We start from the raw sequence: 26,068 nt of genomic DNA on the forward strand, positions 1-26,068 counted from the left end.
TATTCATGCTGAGTTATTTTCCACTGGTGTTAGAATTTCGAGCCCATTATCAAATGATCAAGTAATGAAATTAGCTAATGAATTATTAAAATTATGTATACCACGACATTTATTTAGAGTTAACGGACGTATTTCAGTAGGTACATGGGTAGGTACTTTCCCTCAATCACCTAATTTCGTGGAATATTCCAGGCCAGTTAGTCGGCATACGTCATCGCTCGCGTGTATTCAGTGAGCCAATTGTGCAAATTATTGTGACTAAAAAAAAAATTAAATGACTGTTCCAAATATATCTTCTATCATGCATATTATTATGTTATATTGCACAATGTTATGTCTCAATATTTTATAACAAAAACATATACGACAATTATGTAGATTTTACTGTAGTAAAGCATTTTATGCTTGGAAGTTATGCTTAAGTAAATAATGATTCTATACATAGATATCTTTAAAGTATAGGCCTATTCGGTGCTTAGATAATAATAATAATTAATCAATAATTGCTTAGTTTGTGTTTCTGATCTCATATTGAGTATTATTTATTTAGATGCCATATTTCGTTATGCACAAGCAATATTTGATTAGGGTTTTTATTTATTTATTTTTTGTGGTACTTTTTGTATATAATTGACAAACCAAAGAATCATCCCTTTGGATATTTTGACAAATTTAAATAAGTTAGTTAATTTTTGTATTTTTAGGTACTAAATATTATGTATATATTTTTCTTTTTAATTTAATTTTAAACCTTAAGCCTAATTATGAAAGGAATATACATGTATAGATTTGGACAAAATCGAATGTAAATGACTTCAATTATGAGACATTACAACACAAAATGTGGAGTGGAGATATTTGTGTGTAATTCTCTTAAATGTTTGTAACAACAATATATTGAAATAAAGCTTCTCGAATGTTTTGACGTCATATTATTGTAAAATGGAAGAACTGGATCTTAAGACTATGACACCATGAGATAAAATTATTAGAAATATATTTAGTTAACCATAAAATCCATATTGATAGTTTTTCTTGGAATTCATGTGTATTTTTAAAGGATTTTCGAGTACTTTTTCGTCTTACATGTGAATTTTCTCATTTGTACGTCTTTAGTGTGTTAGTTGTTCAGACACGGTGTGTATGTGTGCGTGTTAAGACGCATACAAAGCTGCGTATGGAGAATTTTACGCACACAATCACACAAACAAAATCAGTGGATGATATTTCTATTCTATACTAAGATAAAACAGAGTGCACAATTTGTTTCTATTTGGAAGTCCGATATTTATCTGCGCTTTATAGCACCAAACTTGTGCTTATTATTACCATTGATATTATGGGGTATTTATGGTATTCTTATTAAAAAAAGTTCTATTCCACTATTGATCAATAAAAATTGCAATTTTTTAATACTTACATATTAAAAATTGCTGAACCGGCAAAGATTGAAACTGCATCCCTCTGGCTATCGCGGCCGTGGAGTGCCTTGAATTCATGGTTCCTTCAGAGTTCCTCTTATTGATTGCGAATCCCTGCCGATTCCGCAATTTTTGATACATGTATTAAAAAAAAAATCGGAATTCCCTTCCAGTGTAGGTCAAAACTTTAATAAAATTATAATAATGCAGTTTTATGAATATTTTTACTAAAACTGGATTTAGCCATAGTGGAACGTAAGCCAATTGTCGCCTTGTTTGGTGCTATAAGGTGCAGAATTCATGAAAAGTAAAGCACTATATTGTAAGAAATAACAATAAGTTTCGCTTTATTTTAGACATAAGATTGTACCCTAAGGAACAAGACAAACTAGTTCGATAATATAATAATATGCAATTGCAATGTAAAATGTTCCTAGGTTGTTGTACGCGCTTAACGTACAATGTACGTTTTTCAGACGCCATACTAGATCTTCCCATGAAGACTCCGTTGCATATTAATGCTGTGTGGATTTGCATTGTATACGAAAAGTTTATTTCGTCACATGTGTTCATAAAAAAATCGCAAATGTCAATGCATTGCATATGTTGTGTATGTCGAACAAGTTTGTCTTTCCCTTTGTTGTAACCACCACTGTATAGGTCCATTACACAGTCAACGGTCACAAGCTAACTGCCCAAATAGACTGAAGTGTCCAAATATTTTGTCCTTTTTTGACAGATTGTTTTTGTTACATACTTACATATGAATTTTTACACTATTATTTGAATGCCAAATAAATATAATATAAATGAAAGATGTGATATGTGTTTCATTTTATAATTAAATCTTATAATAATATACATAATATTCCAATTATTACAATTACTGTGTCACTAATCCTAAATAGTCGTCCATTAATGTTCCAATTGCAAACTGGAAAGAAAAAAATATCATCATCATTCAGTATGAACATCCATTGCTGGACATAGATATCTTAATTCCTGGGACTTCCGCATGCCATGGTCTACAACTTATATTTTTACTAGATGAAGCCCGCGACTTCGTTCCCGGATATAGGTTTTAAAAATCTCACAGTACTCATTGATTTTTCAGGATAAAAATTAGGTATAATCTATTTAAATTAGTATATAATCAGGGTATAATATATCTCCATTCCAAATTTCAGAAGAATCCGTTTAGTAGTTTTTGCGTGAAAGAATAACAAACATCCATATACAAACTTTCGCGATAGTAAAATTAGGGTAAAGCTAAAAGTGTCGTGAACTTTTGCAAGTGGCACAAAAGTTGTACGCCTCGCATCTTTAAGCATAAAAATTGTCCAATTCCAATAATTTATACCAAACCACTGACAACAAGGTTAGTTACCATAAATAGTTATGGTAACTAACCTTTATCAGCCAGTAAGATATCCTTATAGTATAAATTTAAAACAAAATAAATAGGTACTTACAATACCAGTAGCATCAACCCTAGTTCCCACAATCTTTAATCGGATGACATCCTCCTCCTGTATGACATTGTCTTCCTGTTTGCTCTTGTAGCACGGGGGATTTACATTGGGACAGAACTCCATATCTGCTGGAATCGACTGCAATATGACAATGATACGTTTTAAAATAAGCTGTGATAGCCTAGTGGTGAAACATCAGCCTCCTAATCAGGGGGTATGGGGTTTGATCCTGGATATGCATCTCATTTTAACTAATTTTTATTTTATTTGAATTTCATCTTTAATGGTGAAAGAAAAAATTGTAAGGAAATCTGCATGCTTCAGAGTTTTCCATAATGTCCTCCCGATCAACACTTGGCCAGAGTACTACTCTGGCTAAATGTGGATCTATGGTCAAATCCTACTCATTCAGAGAGGAGAGCAGTGCTCTATAGTGAGCCAGCAATAGGTTAATCATTACGATGATGATTACTACAATAGCAGTTTTGTTTTTAAACTAGGTACAAAACCTGTGTTTGAGACAACATCACCTTTCCATTATTATTTATTAGAGATTTTTTTATACTTACATGATGTGAAATAAAACAGCTAAGCGGACCTATTTGTGCAAACATTCCAACCTGTAATATAACAACAAACATTGCTTTTATTTTATCAATACTTAATATTATAAATGTGGAAGTGTCTGTTGGTCTGTCTGCTAGGCTTTAAATTTGGCACAGAGTTAGCTTACATCCCAGGGATGGACATAGGCTACTTTCTATCCTGGAAAATCATAGAGTTCCTACAGGATATAAAAAAAAAACCGAAATCCACGCGGGTGAAGCCGCGGGCATTCTCTAGTCATGTAATAAATTTGATTTTGCTAAAAAAATATTTTTAAGTATATTGAGCTTAGATAGCTCATGAAGTTGCAGTTGACATTAAAATCAAGAAATCCAATAACACTGTCACCCTTTTTTTTTTCTCGTGAGGAAAATCTGTCATGGATAACACCGACCACAGGGAAGCACAGTGGTTATGTTGGACTCCTACCGACTAAAAACCTCACGAAGTTCCATCCCACCGCTGATGGCGGAGCACAAGGGAAACACTGTCACCCTACTGCAACCCACACTCTACTGAATGAGCCATTGCAGTAAAGCAGTACACCTAACATAACACGTTATAAGCTGACATACCTTATTAACTTGTGTAACTATAGCATCAAGGACTTCTCCCTTGAATGGCCTGAACACTATAGCTTTATATTTGACTGGGTACACCACAAATCCTTGACCAGGCTGGATGAGACCCGCTCCTATACTATCTATTGTTGTCACTGCTATTACAAAACCATATCTACAACAAAAGAAACAATTGAATTTCAGCCAATGTAGCCAATCTCTATAGACTAGCTTCCTCACATTATAATATTATAGTGAACAAGTATGTGCACAAATACAGGTGCACTCTCTATACCCTCACTCTCATACATGCTCACTAAATCACAATGAAGTAACTTGGCCGGTATAAAATCCCTGTCTCATATTTTACGAGAGAGGCTTTAAAAATAACACTGAATGAACTGGAAAAGTACAGTAGGGGTAAAACCAAAATAAAATACACTTACTTGCCTGTACATGTCCCTTCAACTTCTGTGTATAGCTTCTGTTTTACTGTATCTAGCAACTGGGGCCCAAAGTATCGAGGATGCAGTAAGATCTCATGCTCTAAAGATATCTGCAAGTTTCAAGTAAAATAGTAGTTGGCGCGTCTTTTATACGGATTTTCGCTAGAGCCGAAAGTAATATAAACTTACGTGGTAAAACATTGTCAACAGAATTTTATATTCATCAGTTCACGACTTCACAATAATACATTATATTTTAGAAACAAAATCATTTAATATTTTAGTAAAACAGCACAAAAAGACTTATTTCAAAGCACTTCAAATATGCTTCATTCAAATGCTTCAAATCACAGACCAGGAACCAGGAATCCGGAGATCACAGTATCACAGAGTACATTTCCTAATACGTTCATGCAAACTTCAATCTTTTTTTTTTTTTCTTCAAAGTAGTTGTAGTTTGATCACAGAGTATGAGTCAAGGAGTATGTAATCACTACCACGATAAGAGTTATGAGCGAGTACCGTGGTACTATAGGTTAATATGTAATACTAGGCGAGTATCTACTATGGATGTGCCACACATAACCAGTAAACCAGTAATCGCTTTGGTTGTGATGCAGGATATGTTTTTCGTCTGTGCTTGATGGCTTGATGTCATAGCTTGAAGCATTGAGATTAAAAATGCCACTCCACGTCTTAATTCAGTCATATTTTTTAATACTTAAAAATTCTTTGGGCTTAAGCCATACTCGATCATCTCTTGAGCACATGACTATCATGATGGTTCATAGCGTATTATCTATGTCACTAGCGAAAATATATGCTCTTTGACTACTCCGTTTGACTCATGGTATGTACTCTGTGGCGATTGTTCAAAATGCCAAATGAGTGGCTGTGTATTCTTTGATTGAAATAAAAAATGGCAAAAACTTACGATTATTTATTTAAATTACTCTTAATAGGTGATTCTGGAGTGGGAAAAACATCTATACTATTTAGATTTTCCGAAGATGCATTCAATATTTCATTCATATCCACCATCGGTAAGTGGTCCCAGTCTTTGTATCCAAAGGTTATTGTCAGAAAAGTTGTATTTTTTATACGTAATTGTCATCGAACAAGATTTTTTGTTGCATTGTTTAATTTTTTCGTATCAATATGTTGCGAGGAAGGGTGCGGCTCTCTGTTTAACGGAGCCCTTAGTGAGTTTAACGAGTGAACATTTAATGACATCATACCATCATCATACACACTAATTTTAATTAATTGAACCTAGTTTACCAGTTAACTTGTTTCAGGTATTGACTTCAAAATTCGGACAATAGACCTCGATGGCAAAAAAGTAAAGTTACAAATATGGTATGTTTTCATTCATCTTTTGTGCCAAAGTGTAAAAACAATAGCTGTCTCATTGGCTTATTGTGTACTTGTTTTAGGGACACGGCGGGTCAGGAAAGGTTCCGCACGATAACGACGGCTTACTACCGAGGTTCTATGGGCATTATGTTGGTTTATGATGTCACTAATGAAAAGAGCTTTGAAAATATCAAGAATTGGATAAGAAACATTGAAGAGAATGCCAGTGCTGATGTGGAAAAAATGATACTTGGCAATAAATGTGATTTAGATGCTAAAAGACAGGTAAAGTTAATTATTTATATGTATGTAGAGAGGTCAAGTTTTTATAAATAGTCAGATCATTATAAATAAACTGGAAAAGCACAGTTTTATGTAACTGAAAGATAACACTATGGAACAATAGGAGGAAACTGGTTTTCCTCATTTCATTATAACAATGTTTTGTATTGATAGATGAAACAGGGTTAATCAATTGGCTTCACTTAGCACATTTAAACCACAGAACATTCAGTGTAAAATCAGTGATTCAAATATGACATAGTATTTTATTTAATTAATTTCATATTTTAGTTGCTTTTCAGAATTTTCTTATACATATTCAGGTTTTTATGATAGTCATTTTATTTCCTGTTCTACTTTCTCTTGTAAAATATTTATTATTTATTTATTAATAGTGAAAATGCCATTCTTCGCTCAATGTCCACAGTGGTTTGATTTGAAATTTTGTGTAGTGTTAATTTCTAACACAAACAATATGAAACATTCCTAAAATAAACACTATGAAATCAGATATTTTTATTGCTGTAATATTTTCAATGGTTACAAGATTTAAATATTTTCTTACAGGTTTCAAAAGAGAGAGGTGAACAATTAGCAATAGAATATCAGATTAAATTTGTAGAAACATCAGCAAAAGACTCATTAAATGTGGAGTATGCATTCTACACGTTAGCGAGAGATATCAAAGCAAAGATGGAGAAAAAACAGGTATGTCTACAATAGTATTGTATACATAAAATTAAATTTATCTTATAAATTTATATTTGTCTTATATTGGTACCTTACCAATGTGTTTGTGTATCATTTATCTAATTGGATTTAAATTTAGTGCAGTTGTTCCATCAATGTTCAATAGGTGGTTGGTATAATTCAGACCCAATTATTTATTACTGTTGATGCCTGTGACTTCGTCCGCATGGATTTAGGTTTTGAAAAAGCCTGTACAAACTATGCGATTTTCTGAAATAAAAAGTAGTAAATATGCAAGTTACCTCTGTACTGAATTTCATCAAAATTAATTAAACAGTCTTAAAAAGCTAGCAGACAGACAGACAGACACATGTATCGCATATCGCATGTATGATATTAGTATGGATTTTTTTTAAACTACAAGATAAAAGAGGTTTTTAATCTATGTTAATGAAAGGTATATTATGTGATATTTAATATAAATGGACAAAAATATTGGGACAGTTATATTTTATACTTATAATTTAAATTGTTGTATTTCTTTTGTTTCATGGCAAACTTGATAACAGAAGGTAAAATACTGTGTTTTGTTGTTGTTTCGCTAAAAATTAATGTTATTTTGATAGAACAATTAATTAATCATAGTTTTAGAGTTAATTAGCTTCATCAAATTGCTTGCATCAAAGATTCTTATGGCTAAGCCAGCACTGAGAATTTTTATGTGGAATTTGTAGAGGGCCGCATGCAGATAAAACACGCCTGAAAGGCTTCATACAATTTCCATGTCACAGATTTATAACTAGGCATTGTTCACCCAAATGTATAGAATAATTAATTTTACATTTGAAATCATCCTGTAAGCAAGATAAAAATTATGAACATCAATTTACATTAAAAATAAGGATATGTTGATGAGTCAATATCTTTATCTAATAAAAAAAAACCTAACATTGCTTATTCATATTCTGATTGGAATTATTCATCCACATCAATTCCTGCGAAGATTGAAAAGGTTCTTTCATTCAAAAACATTTTAAAAATAGGTACTTACACAGAAATATTATATATATACATTTACTATAATAAATCATTAATAATTGAATCTAGCAATAATTAAGTGCATGTAGCAGTGTTAAGTATTATTTAATGCTGAACTTTTAATTTTAAAGTGTTTCCATCCTAACCATAAAAATAAATTAAAAATAACATTTCTCAAAGTACTGAACAGTGTGAAAATTGCTCTGGTTTTCGATTACCCATTGCATGCACAGGTGTTTAATAATGTACAAGAGAAAAGAGTTTATGAGCTAAATTCTAATGATTTATTTATAACAATTGCTCTGCCAAATCGGTGTAAATGTTTCCTTTCTAGCAAGTCCTAAGTTTAAGTCCCAATTGAATTAATTTTATTACAGAAACTTTATTTTAATTAAATGTTGGTATTAGTTATATTACAACTCTTTATATGATTAAAACAAACTAAGAACTAAAAAATTACTAGATGATGCCAGCAACTTGGTCCTCTGGACCTCTTTTTAAAAATCCAGTAGGAACTCTTTTATTTTGGAGGATAAAGACCTGTGACCTTTCCCGGGATGCAAGCTTTCTCTGTACTGAACTTCAAAATTGGTTAAACAGATGATTTAGTTAAACATGTGAAAAATTAACAGACAGACACACACCTTTGCAATAATTATTGTATTAAGTATGGATTATTGTTCTACCCTACAGAGTACAGTTGCTTGAACAGGAAGTTTATAAATACACTTGTTATAATGCAAATTGTAATATGTATAACAATAATAACTTAATCTGTTATATTATTACATAAATATTCCATGTCGCTCAATGAGATGTGTCCACTGTCCATGAATCTATTTTCACACAAATTGCTGAACCAAATTTGATGAAAATTAGGAATTTTTTCTTTTATGTCCACAAACAGTTTCATTATTACTGAAGCACCTAGCTATTGTAATAACTCATTTATTCAAAACTAGGGGATGTCCGCGGCTTCGCCCGCGTGGATTTCGATTTTTGTAAATCCCGTAGGAACTCTTGGATTTTCCGGGATAAAAAGTAGCCTATGTCCTTCCCCGGGATGTATCCCAAGTCTGTATCAAATTTCATTAAAATCGGCTCAGCGGGTGGGCCGTGAAAACGTAGCAGACAGACAGACAGACAGACACACTTTCACATTTATAATATTAGTATGGATTTTATACATTATTATAAGGTAATTATTTGTTAGATGAATGACTTTATGATGAGTATACTTAAGTATTGCATAAGAGAGCTGTGCTAACATATTTTCAACTAGCGACCCGCCCCGGCTTCGCACGGGTGGACACTACCACGAAAAATCCTATCTATTTTCCGGGATAAAATATAGCCTATACGGATTCGGAAGAATCCCTCTAAGTAATGGTAAAAGAAATTTTGAAATCGGTCCAGTAGTTTTTGAGCCTATTCAATACAAACATACAAAAATACAAAGGTTTCCTCTTTATAATATTAGTATAGATAGATACCGTAAACAACGTAGGTATTTCATGAGTCTTTATCAGAGTTATATCATAATATTATCAGTGTTTGATTTTATGTTGTTTAGCGCGTACCTTGCCTGATATCTTTATTGGTAGATCAATTCAATCGATTGATTCATTTAGCCCCAAGGCTTATATGTGGACATAAAACATATTTTACACTTTGCTTGGACACAGACTATTATCTATTGTAGAATGTAGTACATTCACTACAAAGTACAGTGGACCCCCGGTAATCCGACAAACGTTTTGCAGGACATTGTCGAACTATCGAATTTGTCGGATTATAGAGTACTGCCTAAGACCCCCTATAGTCCGGATTTTTTTACAAAAGAGTACCTTGTAATCCGACAAATTACAAATCCAATGATAAGATTCTACATGTCATACATACTCTGAAGTACAAATCATACTTCACTACGTATGACAAAAGTAAATTCAATAATAATAGACATGTCGGATTACAGGGGGTGCCGGATTAGACAGGGGCCGAATTACCGGGGGTCCATTGTAACCCAATTTTATTGTTACTGGTATATTTTTATAAACAAAATCTTATTTGTTAAATTCCTAGATATTTCAATAATTAAACCATGATTAAATGAATTTGTGCCAGCTCACCGGATTAAATTAAATCTATTCTTTGTTTGATTCGGTGAGGTAGGTGACACTTGCACACTGCTTTGTACAAAAATGTATGAAGCTGCATCACTCTCCATAAATTTCTATTCAAACCAGAGTGCACCGACGTCATGTCGCTGTTACGTGGCATAAAATCAAGCAACACAACACTTAATAAGGAGTAAAGTGAAACCGAGGTGCTGCATCCTTTGTTGGTCGAAAATCAGCTTTATTGACTTTAAAATACGGTTATTTGTATAATGAAAAAAAATATCGTTGCTTATGACAAAAGTAAATTAGTTTGAGTTGTAATTAACAAATTTAACAAGTGTAAATTAAAAATATATAACACCCCCGACAAGTATTAACTAGAAAAGAGCTGATAACTTTCAAACGGTTGAACCGATTTTCTTGGATTATAGCTAAGAACACTCAATCAAGCCATCTTTCAAACAAAAAAAAAACTAAATTAAAATCGGTTCATTCGTTTAGGAGCTACGATGCCACAGGCAGATACACAGATACACACGTCAAACTTATAACACCGCTCCTTTTGGGTCTGGGGTTAAAAAGACGCTGCCCGCCTTGGCTCCACCACATTATCAAAAATTGCCTGTCAGAAACACTGACGAGTGCCGAAAGGCACTCTGCTGATACATTGTGTATCAACTAGACCCGGTAGATATTATGCCACAGAATTTTGTCGGATCTTCAAGCTTACTTTCTTCTGTACGCAGAGAAGTGCGAGAAGTTTTCTGACAGATAATTCCTGATAATATGCGGCCACCCTTAGTGTCACGATTTTGACCTAACTCACATTATCTACTTCCGTTTCCAGGAGGCGAGTAACCCGCCCGGCAACAGAAGCGGCGTGCACACTTTGAAGGACAGCGACCGGCAACGCAAGCCCACGTCGTGGCTCTCGCGTTGCTCCCTGCTCTGACGCCCGCGCCCAATCGCGCGCCATATACTCACCTACTAAAGTCATGTTGTCACCGGTAAACGATCGCAAGCAAAGTTATTGAAACATTGTTTACTATCTCAGACAGTTTGATAAAAATCGTTTTGATTCTATTCATATTTCTATACCCTGTTCACAGAGATGAGCTAAAAGGGAAGTAAGAAACAGCAGGACATAGGGCATGTTTACGTTGTAACCAAAATTAACTTAACTGTCTCATGTACAGTGCCGATATCTGTCTTTTGGTGCTCCTTACTTTTATTCTCCCTTGTTTTTTTATATTAACTTGACTTGGTCATTGGACCATATTCTGTTTATTTCGTTACTTGGCGTGTTTCTCGGACTGGTTCTCGTTATATTGTTGACCTAGCTTGCTCATTGAACTGTTTCCTGTATTCTAACTTCCAAGGATTTATTATACTACTAATATATCTCATTAATAACAATCACAATTGCAATCTTGCAATCTTAGTCACATGCAAAACATAGAAATCTTTATGGTTTTTATTGTGAGCAATATACACTTTAAAGAAACTTAAATTTTTAGGGAATGGTCACAATCGTAGTACACACTTTTCATTTATATATAGTGCAAGAGAGACCATCCTGTTAGCTCAATTCAGCGAAAAAGGCATACATACGAGATACGCCTTCGTACCCGGAGTTTGGTTTGGAACTATCGTTAGTCACACAGAAATATGTTCGCTTGCTCAGACTTCATTTATAAAAAAGTTTAAATTGTTTAAGTAATTTCAAAATGTATAAAATAACTTAACAGTTATCACAGTGAGAAGGTTTACCAGTGAATATGTGGCTGAAGGGAGTGTGGGCTGTCCAGTGTCAACCCACCACTATATTTTTCGACTTACAATTTTAACTGGTGCAACTCCATGTGGGGATCAGAATTGCTTTTGTATTTTTATATCTGATCATTTGTTCGAGGTTGTTCAGTTACTTAAATACAGATAAATTTGTTTGCTTTATGCAAATCCAAAATGTTACAAATTCATTTCAAAATAACTGTATTTTTTTGGGGTCCATAATAATTTGGAAATTTGGTCAAATTGCTTGGTCAAACATCAAAATCAGTATTTTTATCGTCTTTAAATATAATGTTGGGAATAATTTGTAAATTCAAAAACATTGTGACAATTCTTGTTATTTTATTAGGCAATTTTATTTGGTATTATTGTTGCAATGCAATAAATGGTTTAAAGGATATTATTGATTCAATATATTATTATTATTAGCTGTATTTTTCTTTTGCTATTTTAATTAAGATTATATTATATATTTTAATGTAATATATACTACATATTTAATTTGAATAAACAGTGCTTTTTTTAATGAATTTGTTTGATTTTTAAAATAAAACACAAAGAACAGTTAAGATAATTTATTTTCAAATGAACTTTATAAAAAAGGAAATTTTTGACAACAAGATATAATATCTAGAGAATGACCAAAAAATTTTACATTTCATTACATTTGGTGCTATCTCAAACTATAAGTGTAATATGTAATAAATGTTTTTCCTTTTTTATTGTTAAATCAAGTTGCTTGTATTCGTTTTGGAGATTTATTGAAAGGTAGAAGAAGTAGTTTTTTCCCTCCAACTAAGGCACTTTTAGATAGAAAAGCTAATAGTTGTAACAATTTTTTTGAAGATAAAATTATCAACTCTGTTGCTAGTTGGCTTCCTTTCCGCCAATAAGTAACATACATAGGAATAGGGGGTAGGTTGTCTGACCAGATTCCATTTCTGTATGAGCGTGCACGGTTTTCTGCTGAAAGAATCTTTGGTGCAAGTTGTGACTCTATTGATTTCTTCTTAATGCCTTGGGGCACTGAGGCTTTAGCAAACCCAAGCTCAACTAGTTTCTGTCCAAGATCTAAAGTCTCCACTGTTTTGGTCTGCAAGAAATTAATAAAAATAGTATAGTAATGATTTTAAAATGTATAATGATATGATGCTTAGTATACATTCATATGAGCTTATTCATAATAACACCAATCTGCTAAAATATTGGATTTTAAAAAATCTACTTGGTGAAAAATAGCCAGCTTAGGTTTAGTGGGCTTATTTGGAATTCAGATAAATTTAAGAAAATTTGAATAGAACAGATCTATTAGACTAATTAAACAATGATTTATACCAAGACTGATAATAAATAAATAATTTTACCTTAGTTTGTGGTAAATGCAAAAGTACAGTAGAGACCAGATCATCTTTATCTCTGCCAATGGGTTTCAATGTGACTTGCTTTCCTTTGGCCACACAGTCCAACCAGTTGACAGCATTGCCACTCACTATGTCAACCCCCCAAAGCTGAAACAGCAACAGTTTGTTATAGAGTCATAGCAACTACATATCTATGATAGCAACATAGTTTTTAATATAATCTTAGATTGATAAACAAGGATTACCATCTTAGAGGGAAAATATATTTTGTGACAATGTTTTGTTTAGTAAACTATTTCTTTCATAGTTAAGTAGAAACAAAAAAAAACAATTATTTTATGGTAATAACAATAGAAGGAAAGATAATGTAAAACAAGTCAATTTACCTTAACAGGCAATGGTGGTTTACTAGAATGCCAGAATGGAAGATAAATAGGTGCTTTGTGATTAATGAGAAGACGTACTGGAGAGTGCTGAACACCTACGTATACCCCTTTTAGAGGCGCATGTTGTTGAATAAAGTGATCTGGAACCTTAGTAGCCTTCGAAAACTTGCTTACCTAAAGAAGTCATAAGAATATTATAAATTGAATAAAGTTATATAATAACATCCCATTCAAACACGATATTTACCGGACGGATCTTATGAATGGATAGAGCTAAGCCTGCAGTTGCGAGGGCATATACTGCTATCTGAAAACAAACAAAAAATTATTCTGAGATAGTGCTGTTTAAACAAGCAACTTTAACCTTTTAACATACGTTAACCCCACGGAAGTCCTGTTGCAGTAGACTTTCTAAATTGTAAAATAATCCACCTTCTTTTTCACCCATTTTTGTTATCTAATACACAACCAAGTTTTCATATTTTTACAAAATTATCTCATCAGTATTTTTGAGTCTTGACATCGATTTCAAAATATTTTTTCTTCAAAAGTTAAAACTTGTATGGCGTTGACAGCAACAGCACAAGTATCTTATCTATGGCACTGACTTATAGACTTCTTTACTCTATGGACGAACAATTTTTTTTTACTTTGGTAACATTGCCTTCCACGTCAACTTTTTTGACATTACAAAAAGTAATCGAAAAATAACAAGTGTTTTGTATTTTGCAAATTTTTTAAAAGAAAAATTATTAAAAATGATTAGTGTGTTAAATACTATCGATACAGGACACGAGGATATGATACATGATGCAGAATTAGATTACTACGGATTGAGGTTAGCGACGTGTTCGTCTGATAACTCGGTGAAAATTTACGATATCAAGAGTGGTACACAAACCCTTGCCGCCGACTTGAAAGGGCACTTTGGGCCTGTGTGGCAAGTAGCATGGGCGCATCCTAAGTTCGGCAATCTGTTAGCGTCCTGCTCTTATGATAGGAAAGTTATCATATGGAAAGAATCAGGGGAGTGGAGTAAACTTTACGAATACTCTGGGCATGAAAGTTCCGTTAATGCAGTTGCATGGGCGCCGGCTGAATATGGTTTGATACTCGCCTGTTGCAGCTCCGATGGCTCAATTTCCATAATAAGCTATAACCAAGACAGTGGTACCTGGGATGTGAAGAAAATACCAGGTGCTCATGCTATTGGAGTAAACTCTATCAGTTGGTGCCCAGCAATATCTGCAGATCTAAGCTTAGATCCCTTAACTAATAAAGAAGCACCCAAGAGATTAGTATCTGGTGGATGTGATAATTTAATAAAGGTATGAAATGTTACATTTAAAACTTCAAGCTTAAAGTATATAAGTTTGAAGCTAACTATACTGACTAGAGTATTAACAACAAATTCGTACACTCTACTATCTGGATTATCATAATTATAGCAAACAAGACAATACCTGCAACATTGTCTGGGTAGATTTTTTAAAATATCCAGTAGAAATTGTAGATTTTCTGATAAAAGTAGCTTATGTAGTCAGGATAGAGTTAACTCCATTTATCAAACAAATAGGTTCAGTCATTGTGATATGAAGGAAGCAAACATCCAATCTTTCTCACTTGTAAAATTTTAATTCACAATGATTCTTTCACAAAGTTTTATTTTCTAGATATGGAAAGAGCAAGGTGAACAATGGATAGAAGAGAAACGCTTGGATATGCACATGGACTGGATCAGAGATGTAGCCTGGGCTCCTTCACTGGGCTTACAGCGTTCCATGATAGCTAGCTGTTCCCAGGACAAAAGAGTAGTAATCTGGTCTAGCGATGACAATGTATCATGGTCACCTACTATATTGAACACATTTGATGATGTTGTGTGGAGTGTCAGCTGGTCGTTGACTGGCAATATCTTAGCAGGTACAGAAATCTTTTTAGGGCTTCCACAAGAATCCTAGGCAATTTTTGACCTACCTTACATCTATTTAATTAGAGTTAATAATAAGTATGGGTTAAAGTTATCAAGCTGAAATTATTATGAAATTGACATCTTAAGCCTAGAGTCAACCTGAAATCCAAATCAAGTCAAAACTTTGTAAAATTTGCATGACAAACAATTTGATTTGGGGCATTGTGGAGCGTTGCTGATTGATGCAGTTTTATATCAAAAATAAGTGACGACTTTTTCTACTAAGACTTCTCGCACAGTTAAATACAGTAAAGCTCTGTTTTCTCAAGATTGCTATTGCTGGTTTGTAATAAAAAGTTTGTATTACTATGAAGCATTCCTGAATATCTGATAGGTTGATGCTTGATTGCAAGTTCTGGTGATCAGCATAAGAAGAAAACCAGCTTAAAGCTAACTTGTAATAAATGTTTTGTGTTTGCAGTGTCGGGCGGAGATAATAAAGTGAGTCTCTGGAGAGAAAATGCAGACGGACAATGGTTATGTATAAGCGAGGTCGCCAAGGGGTTGGGACAGACTACCAATGATGAAAGAAGCACTCTATAACTTCATTTAATTTCCATTTACTATGCTATGCTAAATTTTGTTTATGTTCTCTTGTAACTATTAATGTAATATAATTATTGATTATACCTACTAATGTCTTCTTTTTTTATTCACTTCTACCTATCTGCCAATCAATGTATTGTGACTTGTGTGGTAGGTTTATTATTCTTCTTTTTGAACTGAGTATAGTACTTAACAGTATCATTTACTGGTTTTGCTGTCAAGTGCAGTGATAGTGGTTATTAAGATATTAGCCTCCTATTCGAGAAGCCTAGGATTCAATCCCAGCTGATATGAACCTCTAAACTTTTTGGAGTTGTGTGCCTTTTAAACAAATATCACTAGCTTTAATGGTGAATGAAAACAGCCTTCGAGTTCTCTATATTTTCAAAAAGGTTAGTGAATTCTGCCAATCTGTACTTGATCAGCATAGTAGACTGTGGCCTAAACTTGAGCGACCCGTGCTCAGTAGTGGGCCGGCGATAGGTTGATGATGATGACTGGCATCAGTGTACTAGCCCCGTACTACCTAAGCAGTGGCGTGCTGGTCATAGAGACAAAAGTACTTTTTGCAGCTCCTAGAAACCCGGGCTTACGACCCTGGTTTGTTTCTCTTTGTGATTGCACAATAGGGGCACCTTTGCCTTTCAAAACTTACAAATCTGACAAACAAAAAGGTGTAAAATAAATAGTACCTACTTTGGCTTTTTTGCGCCCCATATGAGTCTGCTCCTGGTGCCAAAGTCTAGTTATAGCCCTTTGTATTTTATCTCACTGTTTGTTTTCAGTACTAACCATCATGATTCAAGTCATTAATAAAACAAAGAAGGATATTATTTAAATTGTTTATTTACTAATTAAAATTACTTGACTTAATTATACTATCACATATTACTTAAATTAAATTCAATGAGTTCCAATAATAAAGGCATCTTATAATACTCGGCGATCGTCTTGAACGTCGCCAGCTGCGTTCTGACTTCATCGAATGGTACTATAGTAGTGAATTCGCCTGCGCAGTCGCACACAACTGATAAGTTTTCTCTTTTAACCTGCAAATTGAGTAAATAACATCTTATTTGATGACTATCTTCTTTCTGCTTATATAATAGGGGTAGAATTTCCAAAAATCCTTTCATATGGTGGACTTTTGAAATACTACTGAACCATTGTGTTAACAAGTTTTTCACAAATAAATATTTCATATTATGTTAAAAAAAAATGTAATAAGTAATAATGTATTATACCTGCCGACACCTAGTGCAGATAAGATCCTGCAAAGTGTAAGTCATGGCTCGCCTGTTCATTGTTTCAATCAGCCTCCACTCCAACTCTTGGTTCTCGTACGCAGTACCACAGGTAGGGCAGAGACATACAGGGCTGGAAATAGTAAAATATTAAACTTGTTGTATTATTTCTCCACCGTTCACCAAGGCATTCCGAACCATTGATGCTTTTGATGATTCAAAAGAACTTGTAAAAGTCTAATTGAATAAATATATTTTGAATTTTGAATTTTTTTGAATTTTGACTGTGACTCTGAAAACAGAATATTATTTATAACGTTTATAAAAAAGTCGACTTTGCTATAATATATGCAGGTATTAGAATACTGATTAGACAAAAATGCAAAAAATATCAGAAATACAGGATTCACCCATGTCTGGGTATTCAGTAAGGCATATTCTACTTTGTATGGGTATGTCCATAACAAAAACAAAACAACTCTAGCTAGTAGTAGAAAATATTCGTTTTAGTTGTATGCCTCCCATTAACTTGTATGCTTGTATGCTCCCAGTGAGCCAAATGTTTACAGGATATAGACTGTGTATTTACGGGTCACCGTGATTATATCTATAACTTTCCGCGGGGCACAACAGGCGCAAGGTTCCACCATTCCGCCACGTTGCTGAACTCTCCCACTCCTATCAGTCTGAGTAAACGACGGAGCGAGCACCTGTGGTTCACTAGCGCGTACGGCTTTTTTTTCTCTCTCTCGTCTGGCTTTACACAGATTAGCCAATGTCAAGTTTGTAGTTATTTACAAGTTAGGGAAACTATATAAGTATGGCCTTCGTCTGTGCCAGCGCTCGCCGTCACACGCGCCTTTAGAGCGCTTCCCAGTCAGTTCCATCACCAAAAATCACCAGCAAAACACAAAAACCGGCCACTTTTAACAAAAAAAAAAAACACTCCAAAAAGGCACCGCACGCGCGCCAGCAAACGCCAACACAGACAAAGTCCGGTGTACGACTTAGAAGTCGTGTGTGCTGTGTACTCACGGGTCGCCGTGCTGGCGATGCGTGTCGCGGCACAGGTCGAGGTCGCGACAGTGGTTGCACACCTTGCAGATCACTTCCCCCAGGACACAAGAGGCGCAAGGCTCCCGCCATTCCGCCGCGCTGCTGAACTCCCTCACTCCTATTAGACGGAGTAGATTGCGACGAAGCAATGTTACCTATGGAAGTAAATTCGAATATCAATTCAAAACCGGGTAAGAGCGGTTCAAATCAAAACCCCACGCTTTTCAAAATATTGTATACCTAACAACAAAGCATATCGCTTGGTGTTGTTGGTGAAACGGGGGAAATCTCAACGATCTTCACACTAATTGTACCTATAATTTATGTATTGGTTTGACTTTAGCAGTAGAAGCAGTATATGATTGCTAATAAATACACGAGAAGTTAATGAGTTGGGACTTTTTGAGACATAATGGGTGTTGGTTACACATGTTTACATAGTACGCGACACGTCGGGGTGGGGACGCCCGCCTCATACCCCGTTTGCCATTTCGACATATCGCGTACTACACATACCTGTTTATAGATTTGGGTGCATAATATGTGTATAAAATATAAATTTAATATTTTGTAGAATACCTCATCCTCCAATTGTTGATCCAATGCCAGTACTTTGCAGAGCGCGTTAACAAATAGCAAGGCAGGCGTGATACCTTCCAACGCGTCCGCACGCAAGCCGGCTTGCGGACCGATGTCTTCTAGCTTCAGCGTCGGCATACGACGGTTGATCTTTTCCGTCATCCTAGACAAATGGCAAGTTACAATGAACCACGATTCCAGTAAAAAGCTGGAGTTTAAATGTAGATTTACAGAAGAATGTGAAGGATATCCTGGAGAGACAAAGAAATTATTAAACACTATTACAACATGCTGGTAAAATAAGATGCCATATGCTTCAGAGTCCTAAAGTTGATCACCCACTACAATTGATTATCCAGGACATGACCATACAGGACGAAAGAGAGAGGACATCTGTCTGAAGAACCTGTGCCATTGGCTCAATTAAGAACCCGATCCTTATTTAAAGCTGCAGTTTCAAAGTTAAGACAGGCAAAAGACCGCAGTAGCACGAAGTTCGCATTTCCAGTGCATCGTAACCTAATATATGTGGAACTTACTGGAATAATTTCTGCGAGATATTTCCAGCTAGTAGCTTCGTGGACCACACCCGGAATGAACTTCGTGATATTCCAGTTTATCGTTACTTGATATACGTAGAACTTACTGGAATAGCTTCTGCGATATCTCTCCGGCTAGTAAGGAGCGTAGACGCTCAGGCTCGGCCTGCGCTGCGCTGAGAAATCCCGCAACTCCCGCGTAGAACGCCTCGCGGACCGCGCCCGGCATGAAGTTTGCGATGTTCCAGTGCATCGTCACTTCACCCTGGTTATTATCATCTATTTATTTACTGATCTTATCATTCTTTTTTTAATCTCTCGTCTGGCTTTACAAAGATTAGCCAATGTCAAGTTTGTAGTTATTTGTAACAAGTTAGATTAACTATACAAGTATGGACCCCGTCTGTGCCGGCGCTCGCCGACACACGCACGGCACCCCCTTAGAGCGCTTTCCAGTCAGTTTTAACAAAAAAAAAAATCACTCCAAAAAGGCAGAACACTCCCGCCAGCTAACACCAACACAGACGAAGTCCGATCTTATCATTACCAATTCAATTCCCGAATGATATCTTGATGTGCCAACAGATTAGTTTCGCCAGTCTAGACAGAGACGGCACTTCTAGCTCTACATTTATCCTATTCAAATGCTTAGACAGTTCGACAGCTCATTCACTTACACTAGCAACGTTGTTACATATTTATGTGGATCTAAGTTTGCCTAGTAACATTTTGCTGACTCACACAATAACACAATAAAAGAAAACTCGGGATTTTTAAATAGACTTTGAATGATAAAAGGAATGATTTTGAATTGTAAAAATGTTACCTCCTCTGTCCCCGATTCAGTAGCATTGGGAACTTGAGATGATCCTACTTCAACCAGGCCCGGAGGAAGTTTGCCCTGTAAACATGATATTATGTAGGTAGTATATACCCAAATATTAGTTAAGAGGTAAGTAATTTGTTCACAGCATATCATAAAATAAGTAATAATACCTCAATCCCTGCATAATTGGCCTCGTCTAGCCACAGCAGATACGACCAGCACTGCTTGTATCTGATGTCTATTCCATGGAATAACTCTTTATTTCTTATGCTTTGCACTACGAATTCCACATAACCTAAAACATATAGTATTTTTTTATTAGAACGTTTATAATTTTGCTACAGGATGCTTAATAACACTTTACAGGTACAGAAGACTCACTCCGCAAAGGTGTTAAAATAAATAGCGACTCTTTTTCTGACGCAATAAAATGCAATTCAGCTTGCACAGCATTGCAACACCCCTTTTTCTATTGCATAAACTATATCCCTACCATAATATAATACTAGGACTGGAAGCCGTCGAAGGAGCGCGCCGCTAAAAAGGCATATTTATCGCGTCGGGCTATGTGGCCTAGGGTTTAGGGCGAAAATATAATGGTTTTTTTGGCTGAAATATTTTGCCAATTATTTATAAGCGCAAACTCAAAAGTCGCTGACCTTTTCACAATTGATGACAAACTCATGTTGATGATATTGCACAAAGGCTTGTATCTTGGATCCATATACTATTTAAACCGTGAAAACCGAAGGTTCCTATGGGATTTTGGAAACGCCAAAACCCAGCTATCAAAAATAAAGGGGCCCGTGAATCATGACACCTTTATAGGTATCGCGCGTAACTGAGTACTAAGTAGACTTCTTAGACTCCTGCGATAGTGGAGCGGTGCGGGAAGGGTGGCAGTTGTCACAAGTTAACCAATCACTGAGCTCTCGCGTTGCGTCATCATCACACCTCCGCACCGCTACACTACCGCAGAAACCTACTCAGTTCTGCGTTATGGCTGTAGGAATAAATATCTTAGATAAACTTTTATATCAATGTTACCCTTACCAATGCCATCCATAACAGAGTTCTTCTTAGTGAAAAGTATAATCTTATTGAAGTCCGCGAAAACGATCTGCGAGCCGAGTCGCTTGAACTCCGCTACCAGCATGAGAAACAGTTTCTTCATCAAATTGTACAAAGTGCGTCGTAACGCCGGGTCGTAGAGAAGTGATGTTGGTGTTTTTAGCCATCTGAAAGAATCTATACCCGTGATATAAATGCGAAAGTGTATTTATTTTTTGGTTTGTATTTAAATCACGGAGCAAGGAGTTAGTTTTTGCATGGATATATTTAAAGGCCTGGAGAATCATGGCATAGACTACTTTTTATCCCGAAAAACCACAGAAACCCCAAAAATAAATCCACGCAGACGAAGTCGGCCATCATTTTTGTAAAAGACCGTGCACTTTTAGATTTTTTTTAAATAAAAAACAGCGATGAAGCCTATATAGTCTATTTCAGGAATTTGTTGGTCCGCCCCTTGTTGTTTGTACCCATGATGTAATGAGTTGGGGTTCCTCTGGTGCTGCAAATGTACATGGACGGTGATAATCACTTAACTTCAAGTGACCCGCCTGCCATTCGCTCGCTATTTTTATAAAGTATAAAATTACGTACCTGTAAAAATGTGAGATTTGATAATCAGCGAAGACGTTCTTGTAAAGTGTGACGTCACGTAACCAAGACGCGATCATTGTACGTAGGATTTTGAACGCAGCGCTGCACTGTGCCGTTTCGTCGTAAGTCTCTGTTGCATTAGCACCTAAACAACAAAGTTTTATTTTATGTAGGTACAGTCAAAGACCGTAAATCGTTTAGCACCTTAATGCTCATATTCGCGTGGCACGGGTACGCGCGTGCGTTAGTTGTGTGTGGCGTGTTTATAGAAAAAGCTCATAAGTACGACAGGTTTTTGATTCAATAGTTTCGCGGAATTGCACTCGAATTCTGAGGCCCACCGTACCTACACAAGTTTTCGAATCCTCAAAAGGAAAAAAGGGATCCTTATAACACTTCGTTGGACGTCTTTCTGTCAAGACCCTTTACACTCTCTCAAATAAACCAAAACGTATAGGGTACTTCCCGCTGAACTAAACTTATAAAATATGGGAAGAAGTACCCTAAGTAAGGGGGAAAAAATATTTTTACAAACTTACATTGCAATTGGAGATAATTTAATTAATTTAGTATCGTTCCAAGGTAGGGAACCCTCGCTCGGTACGCGAGTCTGATTCGCATTTAACCGCTTTTATATGTTTACGCACATGTGTGTGTTCAATATTAACTTCAATAAGTATGTGGACTACTTTTAAAACAAAAGGAAATAAGTGACAACTTTGCTACTTTTTTACGTTATCGCAACTAAATATGGTCTTTCGAGCCGGATAACTTAACAAATTTTTATTCTATTAATACCTGTTGTAGCCATGACGTCTTGTATGTTGGTGTGCTGAGCGCCGAAAGAAGTAGCGACACTCGTCCCTTCGACCTAAGCACAAAATGTTTATAAGTATTTTTAAACACTTGCAAAAATTGAAATCGTGAATTTGACCTGCAGCCTCGCACCAGCAATGCGCGGGACTTCAACATGGCATAATATTGTATATCAAATCGTTGAAAAGTCAACCGCCGAGTTTCTTGCTGGTTTTTGCCGGTAAGAAAGGTATTCCGAACCAGTGGTAGATGCACTGGACGATTCAAAATGGAATAAAAATATTTATATACTATATAATAACCTGCAATATATGATGCGCCTGTAGTAAAGCGCACACAGCGAGCGCGTCACAGTCCAACGAAACGCAAACTCCGCCATACGCCCCGCTCCAACTGTGGCTGCATCCCGACCACTCCTCTGCCTCGCTTACTAGCCTAAACAACAATTTCGTAAACAATCACACTAATATTATAAAGGCGAAAGTTTGTATGTGTGTGTGTGTGTGTGTGTGTGTTTGTGTGTATGTTACTCCTTCACGCAAAAACCACTGGACGGATTTGGCTGAAATTCAGAATGGAGATAGATAATATCCTGGATTAACACATAGGCTACTTATTATCCCGGAAAATCAAAGAGTTCCCACGGGATTTCAAAAAACCTAAATCCACGCGAACGAAGTCGCGGGCGTCAGCTAGTTACATATAATAACTACACCAATTTTTTTTTTAAAGGAAAACGTAATATTTATTGAAAGTCAATTGAAATGTTGCATATTTTGGAAAGAAAAATCAACAGCGAATAATGTTTTTATTTCTCAATATTGTGTGTATTTCTCAATATAGATGTTAGCTCTAAAGCTCATCTAAATCTACAAGAGAAATAAATACAGGGCGTACTTCGACTTTCTATATGAGAAAACCTTTACTCGACTTGGCGGGTCGACATTTTAAAAACATCCCCCCCCCCCTAGCTACGGACTTGCCTCTTGACCCCTTACCCAAATGGTAAGGATATCGCAAAATTTAAAGAGTTATTACCTGTTGTCATCAATTTCTCTTCCACCAAGATCTGGTCTCTCTAAGCTGGAGCACCAAAGCACAAAGTTGTGCTTAGCGAGGTGTCGCGCGAAGAATAGGTCCGCGCCGAACTGAGTCGGATCTGCCGCCGTATTGCCCAGCGGTAAGTGGAAGTATCTGCAAACAAATTATCTTCAATTTTTATTTTATTCAGATACAAGTTAGCACGTCTTGATTGCAATCTCACCTGGTGGTAAGTGATGATGCAGTCTAAAATGGAAGCGGGCTAACCTGGAAGGGGTATGGCAGTTTTCTATTTAACCCATATACTTTTGGTTTCTACACGGCATCAACCGGAACGCTTAATCGCTTGGCAGTACGGTTTTGCCGGTGGCAACTAGCCCACCCACCAGACCAGACCAGAGATTTAGAAATTATAAAGTATTTGAAGTGAAACTTTTTTAGGCGCGTTGGGCGGTTGGGTAAAACTTCAATGTCAAATTTATTAGCTTTTAACATTTGTTTCTTAACGCAGCCTATTAAGGTTTAATTTTTGATGAAAGTGTCAAGTATGTTATGATCTCTGTGGAAAAGGATAGCAATAGATTTAGGCCTGTCTGTGCTAGGTATTAGACTGTGCCGGTTTTTTCAACCTCTAACCCTAACTAAAGAGTTATAAATAAAGATTTTTCATAGACCTGTTCTAGCCCTTACCTGCACTGCTCAATGGTGAGGTCTATCACAGAGTCCAGGTTGAGGTAATGCCTCACGATCGCCCGCGCGCCTATACGCTGCCACTCCAGCGTGCTGTACAGCGATTCTACGTCACGCACGTGCAACGGAACTAATGGGAAGTCTGATAGACCTGCGTACAATAGAAAAAAATGTTTACTAAGTATGAAATCATTTCTAGATGATATTATTTATATATTATCCATTGCGGAGTTCTGTTCTCCATCTCCGAAGATATTCATCAGATCTTCACCAAACTAAACTAGCTAACTAGGTGGACTACCTCTGAAGTATGAGCTACCAAAAAAAAGAATGATCAAAATCGGTTCATATTTGGCGGAGAAATCGCGTAACAAACATACAAAAAAAAACATAGTCGAATTGAGAACCTCCTCCTTTTTTTGAAGTCGGTAAATTTGGGATTTAGTCATAAGGTTTAGGTTATATTACCTGGCATTAACGTGATCAGCGCAGCCGGAGACAAGGCAGTCTGCAGCGCCACAGCCGTAGGTCCGCATCTCTCGTCGCGGTACCTCTGCAACGCTCGCTGCACGCCGCGCCACACCGCGCGCCCTTCCGACTCCGCCGACACTTCCCAACTCAGATCCTGACCTGGCAGACTATTTTCATCTGTACCCAAGTTGATTCTGAAATAAAACAAGGATGCGTATCTTCGGCACAAGGGTGTAGAGTGTGGGATCTTTACAAAGGCCATATATGAAGTAGCAATAATTGTATAATCATTTATTTATAACATAATAAAAATTATAAGCGTAACTTAGCCAAATATTGAATTCAGCACTAACTTAAATTGAATCTATGGTTTGGGCAAGATAGATCAAAAGAAGCAAAGACGACTAAAATATGCTAAAATCTACTACACACTATTACTCACTTGGCAGTTCGCTCAGCGGAATACAGAGTGTTCATATTGGGCACTTGGTTTGTCTTCACAGTATCCAGTACAAATATGTATGCTCTTTTCACAGGGCCTAGTATTAAGGCCCACATACTTCGACTAGAATTGGGAGCTGAGTGTTGGTATAGGAAAATGTGTTTTATTGGTGACACCCCATCCTACAAAATTGAGAAATATTGTACTTTTTACATATAATTCTTTATTCAAGAGAAAATAAGCTGAGCATAGTTTTATCACGAGTTACAATACTAGTCCAAGGGGTAGAACTTGAAACTATGTTTGATGAAAAATTACAAGATGGGCTTACAGACTTCAAAAAGCGCCCACAAAATATTTGCTTAACGTCAATTAGCAACTTGGATGTTTTACACTTTAACACTATCTGATAAGGTAAGTTTTACAATTTTAATGCTTACATACTTACGAATTTTTATTTTTTTTGGTTCAATAAAAAGTTAAAGGTCAGATTTAGTATGTGACTACGTATTGTTGGCAACACTGGCTAAAATACTGTTTATTATCAGCAACACTGACCAAATTACTATTGTTAGCAACACTGGCTAAAATACTGTTTATTATCAGCAACACTGACCAAATTACTATATATAACGAGAGTCGGGCCAGCCCG

At 35.9% G+C, this 26,068-nt stretch overlaps 5 protein-coding genes across 7 annotated transcripts in view; 2 read left to right on the top strand and 3 right to left on the bottom strand.

The window, feature by feature from the left end:
- Positions 1-2,245: 2,245 nt before the first annotated feature.
- LOC123874849 (DNA-directed RNA polymerase II subunit RPB7) lies at positions 2,246-4,889 on the bottom strand. Its single transcript, XM_045920377.1, has 6 exons — positions 4,695-4,889; positions 4,506-4,615; positions 4,075-4,234; positions 3,463-3,513; positions 2,894-3,031; positions 2,246-2,355 (listed from the first exon to the last, which is right to left on the bottom strand). The coding sequence occupies exons 1-6, from the start codon at positions 4,704-4,706 to the stop codon at positions 2,305-2,307; spliced, it is 522 nt and encodes a 173-aa protein (XP_045776333.1). The 5' UTR covers positions 4,707-4,889; the 3' UTR covers positions 2,246-2,304.
- A 459-nt stretch (positions 4,890-5,348) lies between these two features.
- On the top strand, positions 5,349-12,160 carry LOC123875360 (ras-related protein Rab-8A). Of its 2 annotated transcripts, XM_045921137.1 has the most exons (6): positions 5,349-5,548; positions 5,804-5,864; positions 5,942-6,146; positions 6,711-6,851; positions 7,403-7,405; positions 10,839-12,160. In XM_045921137.1, the coding sequence occupies exons 1-6, from the start codon at positions 5,425-5,427 to the stop codon at positions 10,941-10,943; spliced, it is 639 nt and encodes a 212-aa protein (XP_045777093.1). In that variant the 5' UTR covers positions 5,349-5,424; the 3' UTR covers positions 10,944-12,160. The 2 variants fall into 2 exon arrangements, with proteins under 2 accessions (XP_045777093.1, XP_045777095.1); XM_045921139.1 differs by lacking the exon at positions 7,403-7,405 and having other exon boundaries at positions 5,351-5,548.
- A 182-nt stretch (positions 12,161-12,342) lies between these two features.
- On the bottom strand, positions 12,343-14,106 carry LOC123875359. The gene is made up of 5 exons (XM_045921136.1): positions 13,906-14,106; positions 13,777-13,836; positions 13,530-13,703; positions 13,147-13,290; positions 12,343-12,875 (listed from the first exon to the last, which is right to left on the bottom strand). Exons 1-5 carry the CDS (start codon positions 13,975-13,977, stop codon positions 12,513-12,515), a joined length of 813 nt encoding a protein of 270 aa, XP_045777092.1. The 5' UTR covers positions 13,978-14,106; the 3' UTR covers positions 12,343-12,512.
- A 73-nt stretch (positions 14,107-14,179) lies between these two features.
- LOC123875361 (protein SEC13 homolog) lies at positions 14,180-16,134 on the top strand. The gene is made up of 3 exons (XM_045921140.1): positions 14,180-14,857; positions 15,203-15,452; positions 15,923-16,134. The coding sequence occupies exons 1-3, from the start codon at positions 14,288-14,290 to the stop codon at positions 16,042-16,044; spliced, it is 942 nt and encodes a 313-aa protein (XP_045777096.1). The 5' UTR covers positions 14,180-14,287; the 3' UTR covers positions 16,045-16,134.
- Positions 16,135-16,873: 739 nt separating this feature from the next.
- The window catches only part of LOC123875357 (DNA polymerase epsilon catalytic subunit 1), a 28,401-nt gene continuing 19,206 nt past the window's right edge, over positions 16,874-26,068 (bottom strand). For both annotated transcript variants that reach the window (XM_045921135.1, XM_045921134.1), the window contains exons 27-41: positions 25,417-25,598; positions 24,972-25,168; positions 24,504-24,654; positions 23,811-23,966; positions 23,075-23,207; positions 22,755-22,827; positions 21,957-22,101; positions 21,345-21,529; positions 20,462-20,586; positions 20,292-20,366; positions 19,573-19,730; positions 18,927-19,089; positions 18,327-18,502; positions 17,292-17,424; positions 16,874-17,096 (exon numbers count right to left, since the gene is read on the bottom strand). In XM_045921135.1, the coding sequence (XP_045777091.1) occupies positions 16,929-17,096; positions 17,292-17,424; positions 18,327-18,502; positions 18,927-19,089; positions 19,573-19,730; positions 20,292-20,366; positions 20,462-20,586; positions 21,345-21,529; positions 21,957-22,101; positions 22,755-22,827; positions 23,075-23,207; positions 23,811-23,966; positions 24,504-24,654; positions 24,972-25,168; positions 25,417-25,598 (2,220 nt within the window). In that variant the 3' untranslated portion in view covers positions 16,874-16,928. The remainder of the gene's footprint in view (positions 17,097-17,291; positions 17,425-18,326; positions 18,503-18,926; positions 19,090-19,572; positions 19,731-20,291; positions 20,367-20,461; positions 20,587-21,344; positions 21,530-21,956; positions 22,102-22,754; positions 22,828-23,074; positions 23,208-23,810; positions 23,967-24,503; positions 24,655-24,971; positions 25,169-25,416; positions 25,599-26,068) is intronic.

The sequence above is a fragment of the Maniola jurtina genome, chromosome 19, assembly GCF_905333055.1.
Source record: "Maniola jurtina chromosome 19, ilManJurt1.1, whole genome shotgun sequence".
Lineage (NCBI taxonomy): Eukaryota > Metazoa > Arthropoda > Insecta > Lepidoptera > Nymphalidae > Maniola > Maniola jurtina.

Coding starts and splice junctions, on each gene's coding strand:
- LOC123875359 (XM_045921136.1), bottom strand. CDS start 13,977: ATGGGTGAAAAAGAAGGTGGATTATTTTACAATTTAGAAAGTCTACTG. Junction 13,837..13,905: donor AGGACTTCCGTGGGGTTAAC/GTATGTTAAAAG, acceptor GTTTGTTTTCAG/ATAGCAGTATATGCCCTCGC. Junction 13,704..13,776: donor CCATTCATAAGATCCGTCCG/GTAAATATCGTG, acceptor TGACTTCTTTAG/GTAAGCAAGTTTTCGAAGGC.
- LOC123875360 (XM_045921137.1), top strand. CDS start 5,425: ATGGCAAAAACTTACGATTATTTATTTAAATTACTCTTAATAGGTGAT. Junction 5,549..5,803: donor TTCATTCATATCCACCATCG/GTAAGTGGTCCC, acceptor AACTTGTTTCAG/GTATTGACTTCAAAATTCGG. Junction 5,865..5,941: donor AAAGTAAAGTTACAAATATG/GTATGTTTTCAT, acceptor TACTTGTTTTAG/GGACACGGCGGGTCAGGAAA.
- LOC123875361 (XM_045921140.1), top strand. CDS start 14,288: ATGATTAGTGTGTTAAATACTATCGATACAGGACACGAGGATATGATA. Junction 14,858..15,202: donor GATGTGATAATTTAATAAAG/GTATGAAATGTT, acceptor TTTATTTTCTAG/ATATGGAAAGAGCAAGGTGA. Junction 15,453..15,922: donor GACTGGCAATATCTTAGCAG/GTACAGAAATCT, acceptor TTGTGTTTGCAG/TGTCGGGCGGAGATAATAAA.
- LOC123874849 (XM_045920377.1), bottom strand. Junction 3,514..4,074: donor TAGTTACACAAGTTAATAAG/GTATGTCAGCTT, acceptor GTTATATTACAG/GTTGGAATGTTTGCACAAAT. Junction 3,032..3,462: donor GCTGTTTTATTTCACATCAT/GTAAGTATAAAA, acceptor GTCATATTGCAG/TCGATTCCAGCAGATATGGA.